General features: G+C 45.3%; 1 protein-coding gene across 1 annotated transcript in view; it reads right to left on the reverse strand.

The window, feature by feature from the left end:
• Positions 1–1,030: 1,030 nt before the first annotated feature.
• Positions 1,031–20,314, reverse strand: part of ADAMTSL1 (ADAMTS-like 1) — a 63,907-nt gene continuing 44,623 nt past the window's right edge. The window contains exons 3-8 of the mRNA XM_006864475.1: positions 18,468–18,680; positions 16,565–16,745; positions 12,963–13,170; positions 3,195–3,304; positions 2,375–2,595; positions 1,031–1,198 (exon numbers count right to left, since the gene is read on the reverse strand). Coding sequence (XP_006864537.1) covers positions 1,092–1,198; positions 2,375–2,595; positions 3,195–3,304; positions 12,963–13,170; positions 16,565–16,745; positions 18,468–18,680 — 1,040 coding nt within the window. The 3' untranslated portion in view covers positions 1,031–1,091. The remainder of the gene's footprint in view (positions 1,199–2,374; positions 2,596–3,194; positions 3,305–12,962; positions 13,171–16,564; positions 16,746–18,467; positions 18,681–20,314) is intronic.

Below are 20,314 nucleotides of genomic sequence, written 5' to 3' on the forward strand. Positions count from 1 at the left end.
TTATGGTGTCACGGAAACTGGTATTATGATTCTAAAGTTTATAACAACTTGCTGCATGTGACTCTGCCCACAGCCCCTCATCACTTGCTCTGACCTGCTCTGTAAGGACAAGGTCAGCTAGCCTAGCCAGTGCTCACACTGGACTGCTGGAGGGACAGCTGACCAGGTGGCTGAGTGCTCACACCCACTGGGGAATGAAGTGCTTGCTACAATCAAGGAAGACTCTGACAAATGGAGCAGCAAAGGCCATCTAAGCAGAAAGCCTGGCCTATTCTTCATGCTGAAAGAGGCCTATGGGCCACAGCAGCAGACCTTCCAGGCTGGGAGGTCTTGATCTAGACAGAGAGATGCCAGGACCGGTCTTACTGTGCACCAGAGCTAACCTCCATCAGACAGTGCGGTAATGGTGGTGGTGGTGAGGGGTACAGGGCCTCCCCTCCTACAAGGACATGTCTCCTACCACACAGTGGCCCCCAGGGTCTAGTCTTCAGCAAAGCTCCATCTGAAGGCCCCTTCCACCAACCAGCTCACTCTCTCTCCTCTCTCCACCTTCTGTTGATGAACTTACACAGGCTTCTGTTTTGGTTCTAGTCCCTTTCCCTGTCTACTTTACTTTCTGCATCCTGGTGAGCTGGAGTTCTATTCTCTGTATCCCCTACGAGGAGAGCTGAGTCCTGTCCTCCTCTCTCTTACCTTGTCCCTGTCATGTCTGAGGGGGACACAGGAACACACACTCCTGCATTAACAGAAAGCTTCCAGGAGCTTTTGTACCACTCCCTCACACATCCTTCTAGTCTACTACTGGCCTCTGGCTCCCTCTGGGGCTGGGGCTATGCCTGCCTCTTCCTAGGTCCCTTGGAACCTGGGTTGGGAGGCAGCTCCTGCTGTCTGACCTACTCTGCCACCTCCTTAGACCTCTGTCCTTTTCTAACTGAAGGAAAAAACCCAACTTTCTGAGGTCCTCATGATTGGGGGGTAGGGGCGGGAGGGAGAAATAAATAAATTAGAACAAAGAAAGCTTAAGTTCTGTCCAATGGGATTGCGTGAGTCCTTAGTGTAGCCAGGGCAGCATTCTTCCCCACGCCCTGTCTTCAAGCTTTGCCACAAGTTCCACAGCAGCGAGATTTGTACTGGCTGAGTTGGCAGAGTTTCAGCTGTTTCACCTTCTCGCAGTACCTGGTAGTATCTCTGCACTCTACTGGGAAAGGGGACAGAAAGGAGATGTGAAACCGAGGCTAAAGGATGTGGCCAACTTCTGGGAAGGCAGAGCTCAGCCACTTGCCCCCCGAGGCCTGCTAGCAATGGAGGCAACACCCGACTGGCCTCTGCTTCCTTTCCTAATCACTCATTCTATTTCCAGGTTGATGTTTGGTTCCTAGGTAAGCCTGTCTCTTCCCATGGCACCCAGAAATCCCAGCTTCTGCTCCATTGGAGGTAGTGTACAAGTCAGACCTTGCTTGGGTGTCCTCATCCTCAGGAGCTTGAACCTTTCTTGTTGTCATTTTCCTGTATTAGCCACCTAAGCCTCTTTACTCCTTCCCCACCCTACCTTGCTAGGATACCACAACACTCTAATTCAGAACTGACACAGACTTGGCGGTTCTCAAATATTCACGCAAAAGCTGTGATTGCCATAAGTCTTAGCTGCTTTCATGGAACACTGGCACTCAAGTGTGGTGAGTTACTGCCACAAAGACGATCCATCCTCATCCTCTGGAATGTAAACAAGCGGGTCTACTGGACTACAGGGCATCTGATTAATGATTGCTCCATGAGGGGCCCATCTTAGGGGATGCTGTACTGCCTTCATATGTTTTTAATTTCTTATTTATTCTCTGTCTCATGCTTTGTCATCTTCCTTGTAGGAAAACACCTCCAATTTGTGTTTTGGTTCCAGAGGAAAACAAATAGATCCCCACCTAACTGGGGTCACACATGCCCGTGTTGGATGGGGTGGGAGGCGAAGGTTATCAAGGCCCATGGGTGTGGGCTCCTGCACCATTTCAATGGATGCCTGTGGGCTGGGAAGGAGAGAGCAGCCAGCAGAGCAGTTATGAGTGAGCTGGGCCACTCAGCCTGCTTCTTCCCTGGGGACAACACTTTCTCATTAGCCTGGCTGCAAGAGCCATCTTTCAGTTCTCCCTTCTGAGCACTGGGCCAGTAACTCCCAGCTGTCTCAGGGCCAGATGGAGAACGTGGAAGCCCTTGGGCACACCCAGCTATTGTTTGTGGCCTGGATACATGGCCATACTTGCACACATGCTTACTCAGACCCAGCTGACAATCCTTGGGAACCCTGATCCAGTGCCCTATGCCCTCTGTACCTGATGCCCTGTGGGGTATTTGCAGAAGGGTCTTTGGGATTGGAACATACTGTTTTCACATGGGGTGATGTTGCAACGCTGCCAGTTGGCGGGCCGGGGGCCCCAGGAGCACAGGTGCTCAGGCACTGCCTTGTTGGTGCGAACATGCACACACTCTACACGCCGTGACTGGAAGCCGTAGTTACCACAGGTCGCAGTGCACAGGGTCCACAGGCTGACCCTCCAGTGAACGCTGCAGGCCTCAGACCAGCAGTTCTGGGTACTCACGGGCCTGTAGGAGAAGGAGAGGGAGATGGGAAGATAATGCTGTAAACGTCAGCATGGTGGGCAACTCCCCAAGAACTCGCAGTGCTGCGGAGGTGGCCTGGGCTCTGCTGCTCTGCTGGTGAACGGCTAGAAGACCTCGAGGTGCCCATGTCCTCTAACTGTGCCTCCCCATCTGCTCCTGGCTCACAAGGTCTGTGGCACTTCGTGACCTGAGAATGCATTCTACCCAGAGCAGACGTTGCAGAGGTTGAACCTGATTTCACGTGCTGGACAGGAAAGACAGCTTGAGACCCCAACTTCTAAAGGGAGGGCATTAAGCGTAAGGGACTGGTGGCCCTCTCCTTGTGTTCACTAGGACTAAGGCAGCTCTCTGTGTTCTCAGGCCTCCTTCAGGACCACCACCTCCTGCACTCATGATTTGGCAAGTACAAGGCCATCACTGAGTCCCCTATTGCTGGGGAGGCCAGGGGCCCTGGTGAGCAGAGGTGAGAGAGAGCAGGGTACTGGACAGATGGGAGACTGGGGAGGACATAGTCTTCTACTCCTGTCTTTGTGCCCTGTTGCCACAGGGGCTGGTACAGGGTGGTCCAGGGTGTCTCTTACCTTGGCAGGGCGCTGCACTGCTCCGACAGTAAGGTGATGCCATCCCGAGTCTGGCAGAAGACCTGCCTGTGCTGCACGGCTAAGTGAGGCCCAATGCATGGCCCATTGCACTGGGGACAAAGAAAAACACATCTATGAGCAGAAACAGGCAAGGTCAGAACCCCTTTTGCAGCGTCCTTGGGTGCAGGCTACAATGGCCAGGCTGTAGAACGTAGGAAAGATCCTCGTGCAGGTCTCCTCGGAAGCCCTCGGGTCATTCGTCCTTCCCTCTTTAGGCCAATACAGGGCACTCACGCGCATTTTCTCTTCTTTGCACCACAGTGGAACTGCTCACATTGCTGTGGTAGACACGGCTAAGAATGGAGCCCGGCAAAGAATTTCAGGCCCTTCCAGACTGACCATTTGAAAAGGCCTCAGAGCAGAACATCCCAGGAATGTTATGGTAGATTTAGATTAACCTTCTTCCTCCCCTTTATTCTGGAGGATGGTTTGGTTTATTGTTTTCTTGCTAAATCCACCCAAGTAACCCAAGTTCATTTCTTTCTTTCCCTGGCTTAATTTTCTCCCCGTTAAACCCAGGACAGCTGAGTAAAAGCAGACGTGGGAGCCATCCCTCCTCATAGTCTCTTGTCTGCTCGTGGAGGTGATTATGTGTTGCCCAGAGTTCAGCAGTGCCAATACCTCCAACAACAACTAGGTCCGGGGAATGCAAAAGCAGCAGGTTCTTCGCCAAGCTCTGCTATTTTACAGCAGAGGAGATGGTCACTTTGGAGCAGAGACTTGTTAACTTGGGAGTCCTCAGACTAAGGGTTTAGAGATGGGATCAGGGCTAACTCTTACAAAATCACAAGCAGAAATATGAAATCTTTCAATTCTTGTATGTACTGGTATGTTTTAGAAACAAGCTCCAACTTTTGTCAAATGCTCAAAGGTGTCCCTCACAAAGGTTGAAAAACTGAGCTTCCGGTTCCGGGCTACAGCCAGGAGAGTCAGGTAGGGAAAGCTCCGGTGAGAAGGGAGGGGGAGCTCACAAAGGAAATGTTCATATACCAGACCCACGGCTTTTGAACTATCATAAGAGCTAGTATTTCGGTCTCCTGAACTCGCATTTTTGAGAAATCATGCTGCTAAGGGAAAACCGGGCATTTTGGAACTCTCGCCTATGGGATGGCAGGACTCCGACTGCAGAGATTAGAGGGTGGGGCTAAGGCCAGCCCATTCAGAAAGTGGTGTTTCCAGCAGGAAGAAAAAAAAGGGAACCTGAACAAACACAGCTGCAAGAAACTACATAAATCTCCCCCCAAATCTCCCTGCCCTAGCTTAAGATCTCAGCATGAGCATCAGGCAGGTCAGTTTACCCACGGCACAGAGAGAGGGAGAGAAGTGGCGACTTTTGACGTCATCTGCTGTCCCCAATCTGAAGCCCTGCATCTAAGCAGCCCTGCCCTACTCCCAGGTAGCAGTGGGGATCTTCCAGCTCTACTGTTCTGGCGGGATAGGGAACAGATTAAAAACTCCAGCTACCCACGGCTGCCTGAGTTCACTGGGCAGGACAAACTCAAGGAAACCTGTAAAAACCCAACAGAACAGGTCTCAAGCATCCCAAGATTGATGCCGAGCACAGGCAGATAACTGACAACCAGAAACAAAAATAGTGGTCGATCTTTCTCCCATTAATTCTCCAATATGTATCTGTCCACCTATACGGCAGTGGCTAGAGGAGACACCTGAAAGGGGTCACCCCTACCAGTGCTGGAGGCTTCTATTTGCACACACACTGATAGTGTAGCATGAAAAAGTTAACCAAAGCTGCATCTCCGCTTCAAAATGGTGATTTCTGTCCAGGCATTTATATTACTTCTGCTTTTGGTCCTTTTGATCACACATCTTTCCTGGAGGTGGGAGCTTTTCCTCCCTACGTCATCTAAGAAGCAGCAGCAAGCGTGGCCATATAGCCAAGTTATAAGCATACACCATAATACTCCACCACTAAGACAAGACCTAACAACACCTGCTACACATTACAGATGATAAGGGAAGCCTATCTCCTGATCATATTAATAATAAAATAACCATGACTAATAAGAAACAATCAACTTTATCAAAACACGTCCAAAAACAGAAGACAGCAGCAGATACAAATAAGCTGGAGACACACAAAGGCTTTATAGAGGAGGAGGAGTGGGTTCTGGATATGCTTGAGAGGGAATTCAGAAGAATGATATAGAAACAAATTCAAATACTCTGAAAAGGGGTCGAGGAAGAAGTAAGGAAAGTACTGCAGGAACAATCAAATAGGATTGACACAGCATTGGAAACAATTCAAAACCTGCAAAAAGATGTCCAGGTGATCAATAATAAGATATCAGAAATAGACAATAGGCTGAAAGGGGAAAGGAGCAGACTTAGAAGAGATGGAAGCCAGAACTAGTGTACTGGAAGACAAATCTCTCAATACTGCCAAGGTAGAAGAGCAAGCAGCTAAAAGGATAAAATAATCTGAAGAGAGGCTAAGATTCATGCTGGATAACATGAAGAGGAATAATGTAAGAATTATTGGCATTCTGGAACAAGAAGCAGCAGAGAAGTCCACAGAGGAGATAGTTGAAGAGCTTCTGGAAGAAAATTTCCCTAACATCTTGAAAGACGAGAAGATAAACATTCAAGAAGCCCAACATACTCCAGGAAGGATAAGTCTCCAAGATATATAATAATCAAGCTCTCCAAAATCAAAGACAAGGAAAGAATACTAAAAGTGGCCAGGGAGAAGATAAATATAACTTAAAAAGGCAAGCAAATTAGATTAATTTCTGACTACACTATTCAGAACAAACCATGCAGGTGAGAAGGCAATGGGGAGACATCATATACAAAGCCCTGCAAGAAAAAAACTGTCAACTAAGAATCGTCTATCCAGCAAAACTATCAATCAATTTCATGGTGCGATCAAACCCAGCACTTCAAAACATCCTAAAAGGAGTTCTGTGGACAGAGAACCAATAAGAACAGACAACAAATAGAGATTGGCAGGTATGGCAACACCACCTGGAACACAGCCAACAGATAACAGAGTCCAGAACAGAACGAGACTACAACAACAAACTCAAAGGAACGGGGAGATCAACTGAAGGCCAAAAACATATCAATGTCAAAGAAGGGACAAACGCCGCAATGGAAGCCCAGCTGGTGGGGATGCCAGGTAAATTACAGGTTACAGTGGAAGTATTCTAAATGCAGAGAAAAGTTACACTACAAAGTAACCCCAAAGAAAGTTAACACTCCATAACATATCATAAAAATAAATTCCCAAGCAGAACAAGCGAACAGAAAAACTAGGCAGAAACCGTCCAGAAACAACTCAAAGAACATAAATCCAACACAAGAAGGAAAGCAGAACCAAAGAATGAACAGCACCACCAAAAAAGTAACATAATGACAGCAATCAATTCATACTTATCAATAGTTACATTGTATGTCAATGGATTGAATGCACCAGTGAAGAGACAAAGAGTGGCAGAATGGATAAGAAAACAAGATCCATCAATATGCTGCCTGCAAGAGACACACCTTAAACACAAAGACAAAAACAGACTAAAAGTTAAAGGATGGAAAAAATTTACCAAGCCAATGGCAGGAGTGGCAATACTAATCTCCGACAAAGTAGACTTTAAGATAAAAACCAGCATAAGAGGCAAAGAAAGACACTATCTCATGATCAGAGGGTCAATTGAGCAAGACAGCATAACCATAATAAACATACATGCTCCCAATGAAAGAGCACCAAGATATACATGAAGCAAACCTTAATGGAATTGAAGAAAGATAAATCCACAATTATAGTGGGAGATTTCAACACAATACTCTTGAAAAGGGATAGAACAACCAGAAAGAAACTCGACAATACTACAGAGGAACTTAACAACACAATCAACCAACTTGACCTCATAGATGTATACAGAGCATTCTATCCAACAACAGCACAATACACATTCTTCTCCAGTGCGCATGGAACATTTTCCAGAATTGACCATGTGTTAGGTCACAAAGCAAGCCTCCATAAATTCACAACCATCAAAATTCTACAGAGCATCTTCTCAGACCACAATGCTATAAAACTAGAGATCAACAATAAGGCCAAAACAATAAAGTCGAATACATGGAAACTGAACAACACCCTACTAAAAAGCGACTGGGTAAAAGAAGAAATTAAACATGAATTCACAAAGTTCCTAGAAACGAATGAAAACACAACATACCAAAATCTTTGGGACATGGCAAAAGCAGTCCTGAGAGGACAATTTATTGTGATAAATACACACATCCAAAAAGACGAAAGAGCCAAAATCAACACATTAACACAACATCTTCAACAATTAGACACAGACCAGCAGAGGGAACCTACAGTCACCAAAAGAAGGGAAATAATAAAGAGCAGAAATAAATGAGATATAAAACAGAAAAACTATAGAAAGAATCAACAGGACAAGAAGCTGATTCTTTGAAAGGATTAATAAAATTGACAAACCATTGGCAAAACTAACTAAAGAAAAGAGGGAGAGAAATAAATTGCATTAGAAACCACATAGGGGGAAATCACAACAGAACCAAACGAAATAAAAAAGATAATAACAGAATACTACAAAGAGCTGTATGTACTCCAACAAATTTGAAAATTTGGATGAGATGGATACATTTCTAGAAAAACACGACCTACCTAAACTTACTCAGACTGAAGTAGAAAATTTGAACAAACCCATAACAAAAGAAGAAATTAACCAGGTCATCAAAAAACTCCCGACCAACAAAAGCCCAGGCCCAGATGGCCTCATAGGTGAGTTCTACCAAACATTCAGAGAAGAACTGTCACCAATTCTACTCAAATTATTCCAGAACATAGAAGAGGATGGAAAACTCCCTAATACTTTTTATGAAGCAAGCATAACCCTCATACCAAAACTAGGAAAGGACATCACTAAGAAAGAAAACTATAGACCAATATCCCTCATGAACATAGATGCAAAAATTCTCAACAAAATCCTAGCCAACAGAATCCAACAGCACATCAAAAAAATAATACATCATGACCAACTGGGTTTCATAAAAGGAATGCAAGGATGGTTCAACATCAGGAAAATAATCAGTGTAATCCATCATATAAATAAGAAAAAGGAAAAGAACCATATGATGTCGATTGATGTAGAAAAGGCATTTACAAAATCCAACATCCATTCCTGATAAAAACACTCAACAAAATAGGAATTGAAGGGAAATTCCTCAACATAATCAAGCATATATACAAAACCAAGAGCCTACATCATGCTCAATGGAGAGAAACTGAAAGCCTTCCCCCTGCAAACAGGAACCAGACAAGGATGCCCTTTATCACCGCTCCTATTCAATATTGTGCTGGAAGTTTTAGCCAGAGCTATTCGGCATGACAAAGAAATTAAAGGCATCCAAATTGGCAAAGAGGAAGTAAAACTCTCCTTATTTGCAGACGATCTGATCCTATACATAGAAAACCCCAAAGACTCTATATTATATTAGACCTCATAGAAAGATTCAGAGAAGTGGCAGGGTATAAGATTAACATACAAAAATCAATTGGATTTCTCTATAGCAACAGCAATAGCGATGAAAAGGACATTAGGAAAGCAATACCATTTACAATAGCCACGCAAAGGATGAAATACTTAGGAATAAACATAACCAGAGAAACAAAAGACTTATACAAAGAAAACTACAAAGCCCTACTACAAGAAACCGAAAAAGATCTACAGAAGTGGAAGAACATACCATGTTCCAGGATAGGAAGACTCAACATTGTGAAAATGTCAATACTACCCAGAGCAAAGGTTGAAAAACCACTGAAAGAGAAGGATTTTGGGTGAAACTCGTTCTCTGAAGGCAGGCAACTATGCCCACAGCCAGCTCCTCTGAAGCGTCCAGCTTGATGCCATGTTGCACGGCATCACAGGGCATTGGGGGAAATGCAAGTGCTGCTCTGCCCAATGTCTTTTGGACTCACTTCAGTGCTCACCTGTCCCTGTCCTTTGTAGGAACTGCCTGCCAGTCAAGTTTCAGAAGTCAATGCTTAATCTGTATCTTGTTTGTACATTCTGATGCATTTTAATAACATTGACTATGTCAGTCTTTTGAATACACTTTGCAAGTTTTTCTCCTCTTCCCATAGTCTAGTGTTCCCAGATTCTGTTTGCTGCCTTTTCTTTGTTTCATTCTTTCCTCTCCACCTGGGTGATACCTCCCCGCCCCTGACTCCTGGCCACCACTTATATCCCGATGACTTTCAACTTGATAATGTCTAGCACAACTCTCTTTTAAGCCCCAAATCTATATACTCAGTTGCTCAGGGAACATCTAACAGCGGTGTGAGGGTATGGTACCAGACCCTCATGTTCAACATGTCCAGAATAATCTATTGTATTAACTACTACCTAGTTGTTGTTTCCAGAAACCACCCAGAAACAACATCTTGGCTTCTTCCCTCTTTCATTCCTGATACACTCGGAAGCTCCTGGCATCATCACACTTCCATGGGTGCTCCACTTCCACTGTCTGTATTCTGACCAGCACCCACCCTTTCTCACCCAGATTAGGTTTTCATTCTCCAGTTCTGTCCCTTCCTCATTTAGTAACTCTGGCCACACCACAGCTGTGTCAGAAGTTTCCCGGGCACCCCCTGCCCTCTAAAGCAAGTGGCATTTCTCATAAAACCAACTCTTCGTACAGCATGCAGAATTCTACGTGACTGTCTGCAGCCACATTGCTGGTTCCACTCTCATTGAATTATTTTGCAGCTATGCTGCAGCTCATTTTGACTTCACTCTTTCATACCCAAGACATTTAAAATTCAACTCACCGCCAGAGTTAATTCCAACTCAGAGTGAATCTGTAGGAGAGGCAAGCTGCCCCCTAGTTTCTGAGACAGCAACTCTTTACTGGAGTGGGCAGCCTTGTCTTTCTCCTGTGGAGTAGTTGGTGTCAGCCTAATGCTAAATCCACTGTGCCACCCACCATAGCTCCGTCACCCAAGACACACACTCCAACCAAACTCAATGCCATTACGTCAGTTCAGAATCATAGCGACCCGAGGCTGTCGATCTTTATGGGAAGAGGAAGCCTCATCTCTCTCCTGTGGAATTTCTGGTGGGTTTGAATTGCTGCAGTTAGAAATCCAGTGCTTATCCTACAGCACCACACCAACGCTCTTCCCCCAGGATAGGTGCCCCATAAATATATGCTGGGTTAAACAAAGGAGGTTGAGTTATTACATGAAGTCAGGTTGTTATAGCTGAGAAGGTAGACTTAGTTCTACTTGTAGTAAAATCAGCATGTTTTTCCAAAGACTTCATGGAGTTAGGTAGATGGAGAAACAGATTCCTGCACTACCAGACTGTGATGGCTTGCAGGTTGCTGGAAGCTATGTCACTAGTATATCAAATAGCAGTAGGGTCACCCATGGTAGACTGGTTTCAGTAGAGCTTCTGAAAATTAGCCAATGAAAACCTTAGGGATCACAACAGAATACTGTTCAATAGAGTGCTAGAAGATGCACCCTCTGGGTTGGAAAGCACCACACACAATAGCTGCAACAACGATGAGAACATACCAATCACCATTAAGATGGTGCCATCTTTAGTCTCACAGAAGAACGTGGAAATTTCTAGGCACCTAGAGTTTGAAGCAACCTCTAACAATGTCACCAAATGGATGGAAGTTTGAGATCAAGCAGTTCCTTATTTATAACGTTTCAAATAACTAAGACCTTAAATACCTGGGAAGTAGGAGCTCATTCCAGGTGCTACTCTTAACTGGTCTATAGACCAGTAATATTGGCATCACATGGGCTGTTAACACCTTAGTATCCTAGGCCAAACCCCAGACCTACTGGATCAATTTGCATTTCCAACAAGACTCCCAGATAATTCACATTAAAGTTTGAAACTTACTGGCCTAGTGGGTTACATAGACCATTTGAAGAGAAGGAAACAAGAAAGCTCTATTTATCTCTGATGGGAAAAATGATCACTGAGAACTATCAATGTGCAGCAAATGTCCCCCTTGAGCAACCTCAATGACACAATGCAAAAACATGTGTAGCCGTGTCTGTTCCCAGTTGTCATTTCATAAACCCTCAATTAGCTTTGAGGGTCTGGAAGCAGACCTGCCTTGGGCTGAAGAGAGCTATCAGAAGTGGGCTTTCCCAGGTAAGAGAAACATGATATTCCCCAGGCATGGCAGCAAGCAGAGTTCATGCCTCTTTGATTATGTAGCACATACATCATGTCACATACATCATGTCACTGGAAGTACGGTGGTATTGGTGGGGGCGCCGGACAGGAGCCCGGAGCCAGCCATGCTGACTGGTCAGTATTGAGCTCTTGCCCTAGCCTCACCTGGGACAATGAATGCCCTCTGAGTGACCAGTGAACTGTGGCCACATTTCCTCCAAATTACATTGGATTTTCATTACAGAGGGCCACAGCATGCTAACTTAATAGGAACTTTCCAAAGAACACAGCTGGGAGTGGAGGACATTCAGGCATCCCTAGATAGTTGCAATGGGTTAACTGCCCCAGAACTTCCAGTCACAGGTGTTCAGTCCCCTTTCCTCCTTCCCAACCAGCTGGTCAAGCCTAATGGTATATGGTGCAAACACTGATTAATCAGAACACATGTTCTGCCCTGGATAAGCTAAGTACCAGTCCTGGCAGGTTTTGACATAGACTTTGGGAGAAAGCATTCGCAGGTAACACCTCCACACCTGATTTTGGTGCCATCATGGATTCCAAATGGGGGAGGGTCAGTCATTCTTTGTCTAGATACAGGCCTTAGCTATGTGGGCTGGAAAACACCGAGGCCTCTGACAAGCAGCCTGACTGCTCCAGGCCTGGTGGAACTGGGAACCTATGAGAGAGCAACCCTGAGGCACTCCCGGCAGGCCCCGCCCACCTACTCTGCCCTGTCCAGATGATTGAGAAAGGACCCCTGACAGAGTTTGGGGGCTCTTACTGCTCAGGTTTGGTCTTCCTCACAGAACATTTTCAGTTTGCGTGCATCTCCCTTACTATTTTTAGTAAAATCTAAAAATACAATTTCCAAATGGAGAGAGTATACCAGCAAGCCCAGTGAGGGATGAGCCTCAGTTTGTTATTGCGCTTTTGTTGTTTCTATCTGGCAGAGAATCGAGGAAGGAAGGAGCTGATGGTTTCAAAGTGTCCAGCTTGACTTCAACAATCCTTGACTGATTGGGAATTCTGGCTCTCCACCCTGACTGCATAGCGGAATCCCTTGGGGAGCTTCTAAAATTCACCCATACTTGGATCCCACCCAGGCCAAGTCACTCAGAAACTTGGGGAAGTGAGGTAAACCTGGAAATTGGTGTTTTAAAAAAGTTTCTCCAGTGATTCTAATGGTACAACTGAGTTGAGAACCACCAGGGCACAGAATATAACCCAGGTGTGTCTCATCAGTGCCAACATCTCCAGAGACAAAGGCAGTGGATATGAGGAGAGAGGGTCTCAGGGTAGAGGGAAACCAAGGAAGAAGACTGTAAGATGCGCTGATGTCGGGGGAGGGTACCAGCAGTCTGGGTGTTAGGGATGACACTGGGTTAGTTGGAAGACAGGAGGGTGAAAGGCCAGTCCTCACAAGGGGAGTAGAAGAGGGGTCAGTGGGACATTTTACTGTGAGCTGTAGGAGACTTTTAGCTTTACCTTCCAAACAAAAGCATTTCTGGCCCCTTACCTGGCCCCAGCTGGAGAAGGCCCACTCCACACAGAGCTGTTGGTTACATGCCTGGGTATCCACAGGCCGTTTGGCAAGCTGGATGCACATGTCATTGGGCACGGGAGTGGAGATCCCAGAAGCCTTCAGCTTCTGACAGGTCACTCGGCGCGTCTGGACGCCTCCCCCGCAGCTCCGGGTGCAGGCAGACCAAGAGGTCACCATCCATCTGGGGAGAGGAGGAATTGTCAGACCTTGAAGTGAGACATGTTGTCATACCCTCCCAGAGAGTGCCCCTCAGACCCCTCCTGCCCCGCAGTGGCTAATTTGGGGGGCCATGGTTCCACCAAAGACATTCATGTCAAATCCCTGGAACCTGTGAATGTTAGCTTATTTAGAGAAAGGGTCTTTGCAAATGTATTACAATGTTGAGCTGATATTATCCAGGTGGGCCCTCAGTGGCATCACAAGAATCCTTGTAAGGGAAAGGGAAAGGCAAAGGGAGATTTGACAGGAAGAGACAATGTGAGTCTGGAGGTAGGGAGAGGAACAGATGTGGCCCCATGTTTTAAGGTATGCCGGCAGCCACCAGGAGGAGAAGGAAGGAAGGAAGGAATGGATTCTTCCCTAGAACCTTTGGTGGGAGTGTGACCTGCTGACACCCTGATTTCAGAATTCTGGACTCTAGAACTGTGAGAATAAATTTCTGTTGTTTTAAGCTATCATGTTTACTGTAATTTGTTATGGCAGCCCCAGGAAATGAATATACTTAGAAAATGGACCGGAATGGTGCATTTTGAAAGAGTATTCTGAGGTCAGTACTCCAGCTGGACAATGACCCAGAGGGCCATGAGACCAGACAGAACACCTATTTACTGGAGAGTGCCTTCAGCTAGTTTCCATGAACTACATACACATGGGGATTCTAGAAGTTCCTTCATGAGGTAAAGAGAAGGCAATCAGGTTTTATAATGCCATGTTTTGTCTGGGAGCACCCACTGTACCTCTTAACTTACATATCATTCAACTTGGTTTCATCTTCAGAAAAATACAAAATTCTTTCGACCTTTCTGGGGACTATTCCACCTTCTGGGTCATAGTTTTATAGGTCTTAGGCCTTGTAGTGAGCTGTATATGAGTCCGTGGTACGAGCAGTTGCAACTATAACTTAGATGGAACTCAGAGATGAGACTGACTAGACTTTTATCATAAGGCAAAGCTGTGAGCTGGAAAACCACTCTGAAAACCTGGGTCCACCAGGAAATAGGCAAGGATCCTTTCTGCATGAGGGGCTCCGGGGGGGGGGGGTAATTCTCAAAGAGGACCACAAGGGGACATAATGGGGGAAATTGTGAGGAATGACTTGGTGCTTCTTAGACTCTTCATTCACTCTAGAATGAAAATAATTAGGTTTTATTGCCTTGTTAAGTGCTGCTGAGACAGTTTCTAAAGAGCAGCTTTGAACCATAGACCTGGAAGTTAGCAGTCCAGTGCTTATTCTATAGCACTATACCAGGACTCCTATACATAAGTAATGTGAAATGGTTGAAATAGCTACACAGGGTCGATTTTAGAAAGATTGACCAAGGCCATAGTGCTGTGTGTGAAGGAAGAGGCTAATGTGCTTACAACACCCGGCAGGAAAGCCTGTGACCACTTCCCAGTGGCGCCACATCTGGCTCTCAGGAGAGGCACGCAGCAAGGAAGGGGAGCCAATGCCTCCTGAATCTGAACCTGTGATTTCCTGCTCCATTTGCCCTGGAGAGAGAGGGCTGCTTGCAGAGTTCCAGCCCTCAGAAGCAGAGCCCCTTAGGAAGCAGACAGGAGGTGTGTAGACACTCCCGGGGAGACTGAAACTCCAGCAGACAGATCCATTAGGATTTCATTTACAGAAGTAAATGCAGCGGATTGACTCTGACCATCACCAAATGAAATCACAACGTTCCTGGCACGTCGGAGATCACTTCTTCATTTCATACAGCTTGGCAAGGGCAGGTTTCCAGCCTCTCAGATCCCTGGTGAATGTCAGACCTGTATTTCAATCAACTTTTATTTCTAAATATACATTTCAGCAATTTTTTAGGAGCTGGGATAGGGGGTTTGAGAAAGGAGAGGCAGGGGCTATGTTACAGTTCAGGAAGGGTATAAAAGGACATTAATCATGCCCGTGGAAACCTTCCCGTCAGCAAGTCAAACTGCCGATATTAATGAGCATGTTTCATATTTCATTGAGTCTCTCCTGGTTACGGCTGCTCCTTTTGACTCAGCTGGCAAAGCACAAAGTGGTTGCCTAAAGAGTGTATGAAAGCCCTGCAGGTATGTAGTAGCTCGGCGTTGCAGGGCTGAGCCAAGGCCCAGCAGGCTGAGGGCACCATGCTGGTGCCAACTCCAGGCCCATCCATTATCCCTTTAGCTCCTGCTGCAGACAGGTTGGGTGCTCAGTGGGCCTCAGCTTCTCTATGCATGAGGGCGGAATACGCGGCAGCAATTGCAGCACCGTTATGTACTATCCAAGGGACCCCAGTGCAAAAAACAAGTACCCAAAGTGGAAGGAACTATAGGACATGGAGATGTATCCCACTGATAGCTGGATGCAAAACTTTGTACAAAGACAGAGGATAAGAGTTCCCTAACTTAACTGTATACTGTTGCACATGGGTATTAAGATTAAGAAGGGGAGAAACTAGAGTAGAGCCCAGGTTCTCAGAGTATTTCCCAGTTTATAGCTTTAGAAATAAAGCCCATTTGCCAGTCTTGGCCAGTGTCTGAGAACTGTTTGCAACATGTACTCTTATGTAACCTTCTACAAGGTCTGAGACCTAGAAAACTAGGACCCAAGGAAGTGGGAACTTGTTAAGTGGTATCGAGTTGGTTCCAACTCATAGCGACTCTGTAAAGGGTATCCAAGGAGCAGCTGATGAGTCTGGACCACCAATCAGGCAATTCACACCGACCTCTTGGTATAGTGCTTTATCCAACAGGACTCCCAGGGAAATGGCATCAGCCCCCAGAAAGTTGAAAGAGTTGTATACGTTTCTGAGGATGAAACAAAGTCAAATGAAATGTAGGTTAAGGTGAAGTTAGAGTGAGTGCTCCCAGACACAAGGGGACATCAGTGAAACGCAGGTTGCCTCCTTTTTACCTCATGAGGTCACAGTTGAGTGTCTGTAGGAACTTCTAGAATCACCAGGTGGTACAGAGTAACAATTAGCTGAAGGTGCTCTCCAGGAAGCACTTCAACTGAAAACACATTTCTGTCTCTTACCAACAAGTGAGGCGGCCTGTTTACGACTGCAGGGTGGGAGCTCTCTCTTGCCAGGCCTGGGATGCTCTTGCTTCTGGAGAAGACCCTTAGATGCTTGTGCAGCCCAAGCAGCCAGTCAGTGGCTGGTAGTCATGACGTAATAAACAGTCGAGAGAGGATGGCTTTCTGGGATATTTGTGACATGGTGAACAGACCTGACCAACTTGTGCCCACAGGAAGCTTTGTGGACTCCAAGCCCGCTCCGCCTCATTCCACACTCTTCCCTGCACAGAGCTAGTCAAGGGCTGGCTATCAACCCAGCTAGAAGTCAGGACACTGCAGGACACGGGAGGCCTAGGCCCGCACTGGTCATACTCACCGAGAAGGGCAGTCCCTCCGGTTGCAGGCGATGGGCTGCACGGCCGGGCGCACCTTCCCTGCGCAGTGAGTGGGGCTGACCTCTGTGCTGTTCAGAAGGCATCTCAGGCGGGGCTGCTGGACACCCCTGTGACCACAGGAAGCTGAGCAGGTGGCCCATCTGTCCACAGACCACCAGTAATCTATCACAGAAGGAGGAGCATGGGGGAAAGACGACAGCATTATAGTCTACCTGTCCTCTGCATTTCTTCTGAGTGGGGTTCGGGGAGGCTGGCCATGAGGGCTGGAAGGGTGGACTGCCCAGTGCCTGGCACACAGAATACTTCATAAATAGCAGTGACGCTTAAGGTTTGTAAACATACGTCCTAAAAGATTTCTTTTTCCTATTGGTTCAATGGACAATATCTCCAGTTTTCTACGAACAGATAAAAATATCTCAGAAATATTGAAACACCATATTTAAACGTGCACGGACAATTGGATTTAGTAGATGTCACCAAAAATCAGCCTGCCCATTTATAGGAGGCAATGAAATAAGTAAGAAATCCAACTGTTTGAGGTTTTCGGTTTGAGGGTCTGGGACTCACTTGAAGGAAAAGTTGTTAAAAATAATTGTGGGCTGTTAAATTTTGAGTGCTTATTTGCAAGGTTGTGTATCATAAACCTTGAAGATAGCCACTGGCTTCTGGTTTCCAGCAGAGGATGGCTTGCTGGCAAGAAAAGGGAACATTTACTTTCCTGTGCAAAGCTCAGTGGCAGGGAGGATGTTCAAGGGAAAAACCTATCTGCTCAGAAAAGTCTCTTGCCTTTTTCCAAAGCAGTATTTCCATATTGGCCCGGACTCAATCCCTTCCACAGAATCTTCTATTTTGGGATACATGAATGGATTTGTTTTCCTTAGAAATAGCACACAACTGTATTTTTACATAAATAGCATGAACATTATGTGTTTTGTAAACCTTGCAACCATCTCACATGTGTGAGTTTCCTGTGAGTGTTATATGCATGTGCACATTATTTACGTGTGTACATTATATATGAAAAACACCAGAGGCCACAGGTAAAGCCACGTTAGGGCAAACTCAAAAGCTTCACATAGTTTCTAAAAAAAGGCAAGTGTTGGGCTCTTTCCCAGACTACTTGGTCTTATGTGCAGCTCTTTCTTGGTGCAATCAATAGCAGGGCCCACCCGATGGCTTTCTGTTCCTAGTAGGTGAAAGCAAGATCCACGAAAGCTCCACAATCTGCTCTCTGACAGGAACACAGATGAGGGGCCTAGAAAGCACTCAGCAGTAACTGTAGCTAGAGACCCTTTCAGGATGGTCAGGCATCACCAGTGTCCTCTCTGTAGGGCAGGAGGCAACAACCAGATGGTTCCGATAGTTTAACCAAATCACCAGAGAAGACGTACATTTTCTTAATAGAATGTGTGTAGATCTTTACTAGTAAAACCAGCATAAAGAAAACACATTGACTTTGATTCTTGGTAGTGAACAGCAGCAATGTTATAAGTGTTGTTATTACATGCTATTGAGTTGGTTCTGACCTACAGTGACCCTGTATAGAGTTCCCAAGGAGAGGCTGGTGAGTTTGAACCACTGACCTTGCGGTTCAAACCGACCTTGCAGTCGGGTTCTATAACCTACAGCGCCACACCAGGACTCCACATGAGTAGAAGTGCCCATTGTTCTGTTTGACGGGGACCTGGTGGCTTCTCTGAAGGGTCATATAGGCAGAAGTGAGGCCTCATGGTATGGAAGCATGGTTTAGCTTTCAATTCTATGCTCGAGATGCCACTGGATAGCAAACATCATTTTGTTCCTCTAGAGGCTTAGATTCCCAGTGACACTCTCCTTTAAGAAGTCAGTCCAAAGCCCCAAGACTGCCAGGATACAGTTTCTTACCTTGGATCACTAGAGAAGTCTTCTGCGTGAACGTCCCTGCCTCATTCTGAGCAAGGCAGCTGAATCCCCCTTGAGCCCCACCACTAAGATTTGCAATCTGAAGAATCTGTCCTTCTGCCAAGATATGATACGTCAGTCCTGTGGCATTGGCAACTGGCTGGCCTCCATGGAACCAGGTGATATTGGGGGTGGGTTGACCTTGGATGGGGCAGCCTAGTAGGAAGAGAGAGAAGAAACGAGTCATTAACAAAGTCCAAATCCACACATTACTGATGAATTGCATTAGTGTCCCTGTGGCTCTTGAAACTATACATCCAATGTGACCTCCACAATGACATTTTTCTTACATTTATCACTCCCAAACAAGAGGTATTTTTATTCTCTGGACTTCTGGGTGGTTGACAATTATTTATTCACTTGAGTAAAAATTCTTAGCAAACGTCCCTGTCCTTAATTTAAAAAATAATGCAATTAATATATACTTATTTAACATTTTAATTCATTCAATCAACAGTCAAGGAACAAGTTAATTGTTTTCTACAAGAATTTTATTACAAAAAAGAGTTTCTTCAAATGCATTATGCTTTGAGGGAAACCCCCACATTATATAGTAATAGGAACAACAAAAAAGCAAACTTTATTTAGTAAAAGTAGAGATAAGGAAAACAATTTAAAACACTGGTTTAATTTCTCTGTAAGTCATGATCTGGTCTTGTTAGCAACTCTTACCTACCTTGCATTGGACATGTACATTATACTTACCCACTATCACTGAATGTATTTTCATATACCCAAGCCTTTATAGTAGAGAATTTGCAGTAGTGAGAGAAAACACATTTCCCCTCAATTCAGAGTGCCTGTTGAATTTGCTGTTGTGCCCTCAGCAACTTAGAACATGAGGTCCAAGGCAGTGGCAATGCATTTAGGTTCTGAGATGGGGGTGGGAATGGCATATGGGAACCAGTTCCTTGGGGAATCTCCTGGGAGCAGTAGTATCACCTTATAACTCCTAATGTACTCCGGATTAAGATTTTGGTTTAATTTCCCAATTCAGGGGGAAAAATATTTAAACATCTAAAAGGATTTCAAAAATGCAGCTTGAAGAAAGTACAGCTTTTCCGACACACGGAGAAAGGCAAGTATATGTCTTCCCATCATGTCGCAGGCACATTATCAGGAGGCACGAGTCCCTGGAGAAGGACATCATGCTAGGTAAAATGGAGGGTCAGTGAAACAGAGGAAGAGCCCAATGACATGGATTGGCCCAGTGTACCGACTGTGAGGATGATGCAGGACCAGCTGCAGTTTTCTGTTGAGGTTGCAGCTGTTTGTGACTTATCTTCAACCAAATTGTACTTGCATGTCATATTAATGAAATCGTTGAGTGATTTCTGCATTTCATTGGGTCATTTCTCTTTGGAATGGGCAAAAATATGGATCCCTTCTAAATTTCTTGGCATAAATGAGTGAATGCTTCTAGTGCTGCATCACTTTGTTGAAAGATTTCAATTTGTATTTCATCAATTCTGGGAACCGTGTTTTTCACCAATGTCTTCAGTGAACCTTGGACTTCTTCTTTTAGTACCATCATCAGTGCTTGATCATATGTGACCTCTTGAAATGGCTGAACATCAGCTATTTCTTTTAGGTACAGTGATTCTGTGGATACCTTCCATCTTCTTTAGATGTTTTCTGTATCACTCAATATTTTCCCCAGAGACTCCTTTAATATTTTGAGTCAAGGTTTGAATCTTTTCTTCATTTCTTTCAGCTTGAGAAATGCTGAGTGTATTTTTTCTTTTGGTTTTCTGACTCTAGGTCTTTGCACATTTCATTATAATACTTTA

The sequence above is a fragment of the Chrysochloris asiatica genome, unplaced genomic scaffold, assembly GCF_000296735.1.
Source record: "Chrysochloris asiatica unplaced genomic scaffold, ChrAsi1.0 scaffold00065, whole genome shotgun sequence".
NCBI lineage: Eukaryota > Metazoa > Chordata > Mammalia > Afrosoricida > Chrysochloridae > Chrysochloris > Chrysochloris asiatica.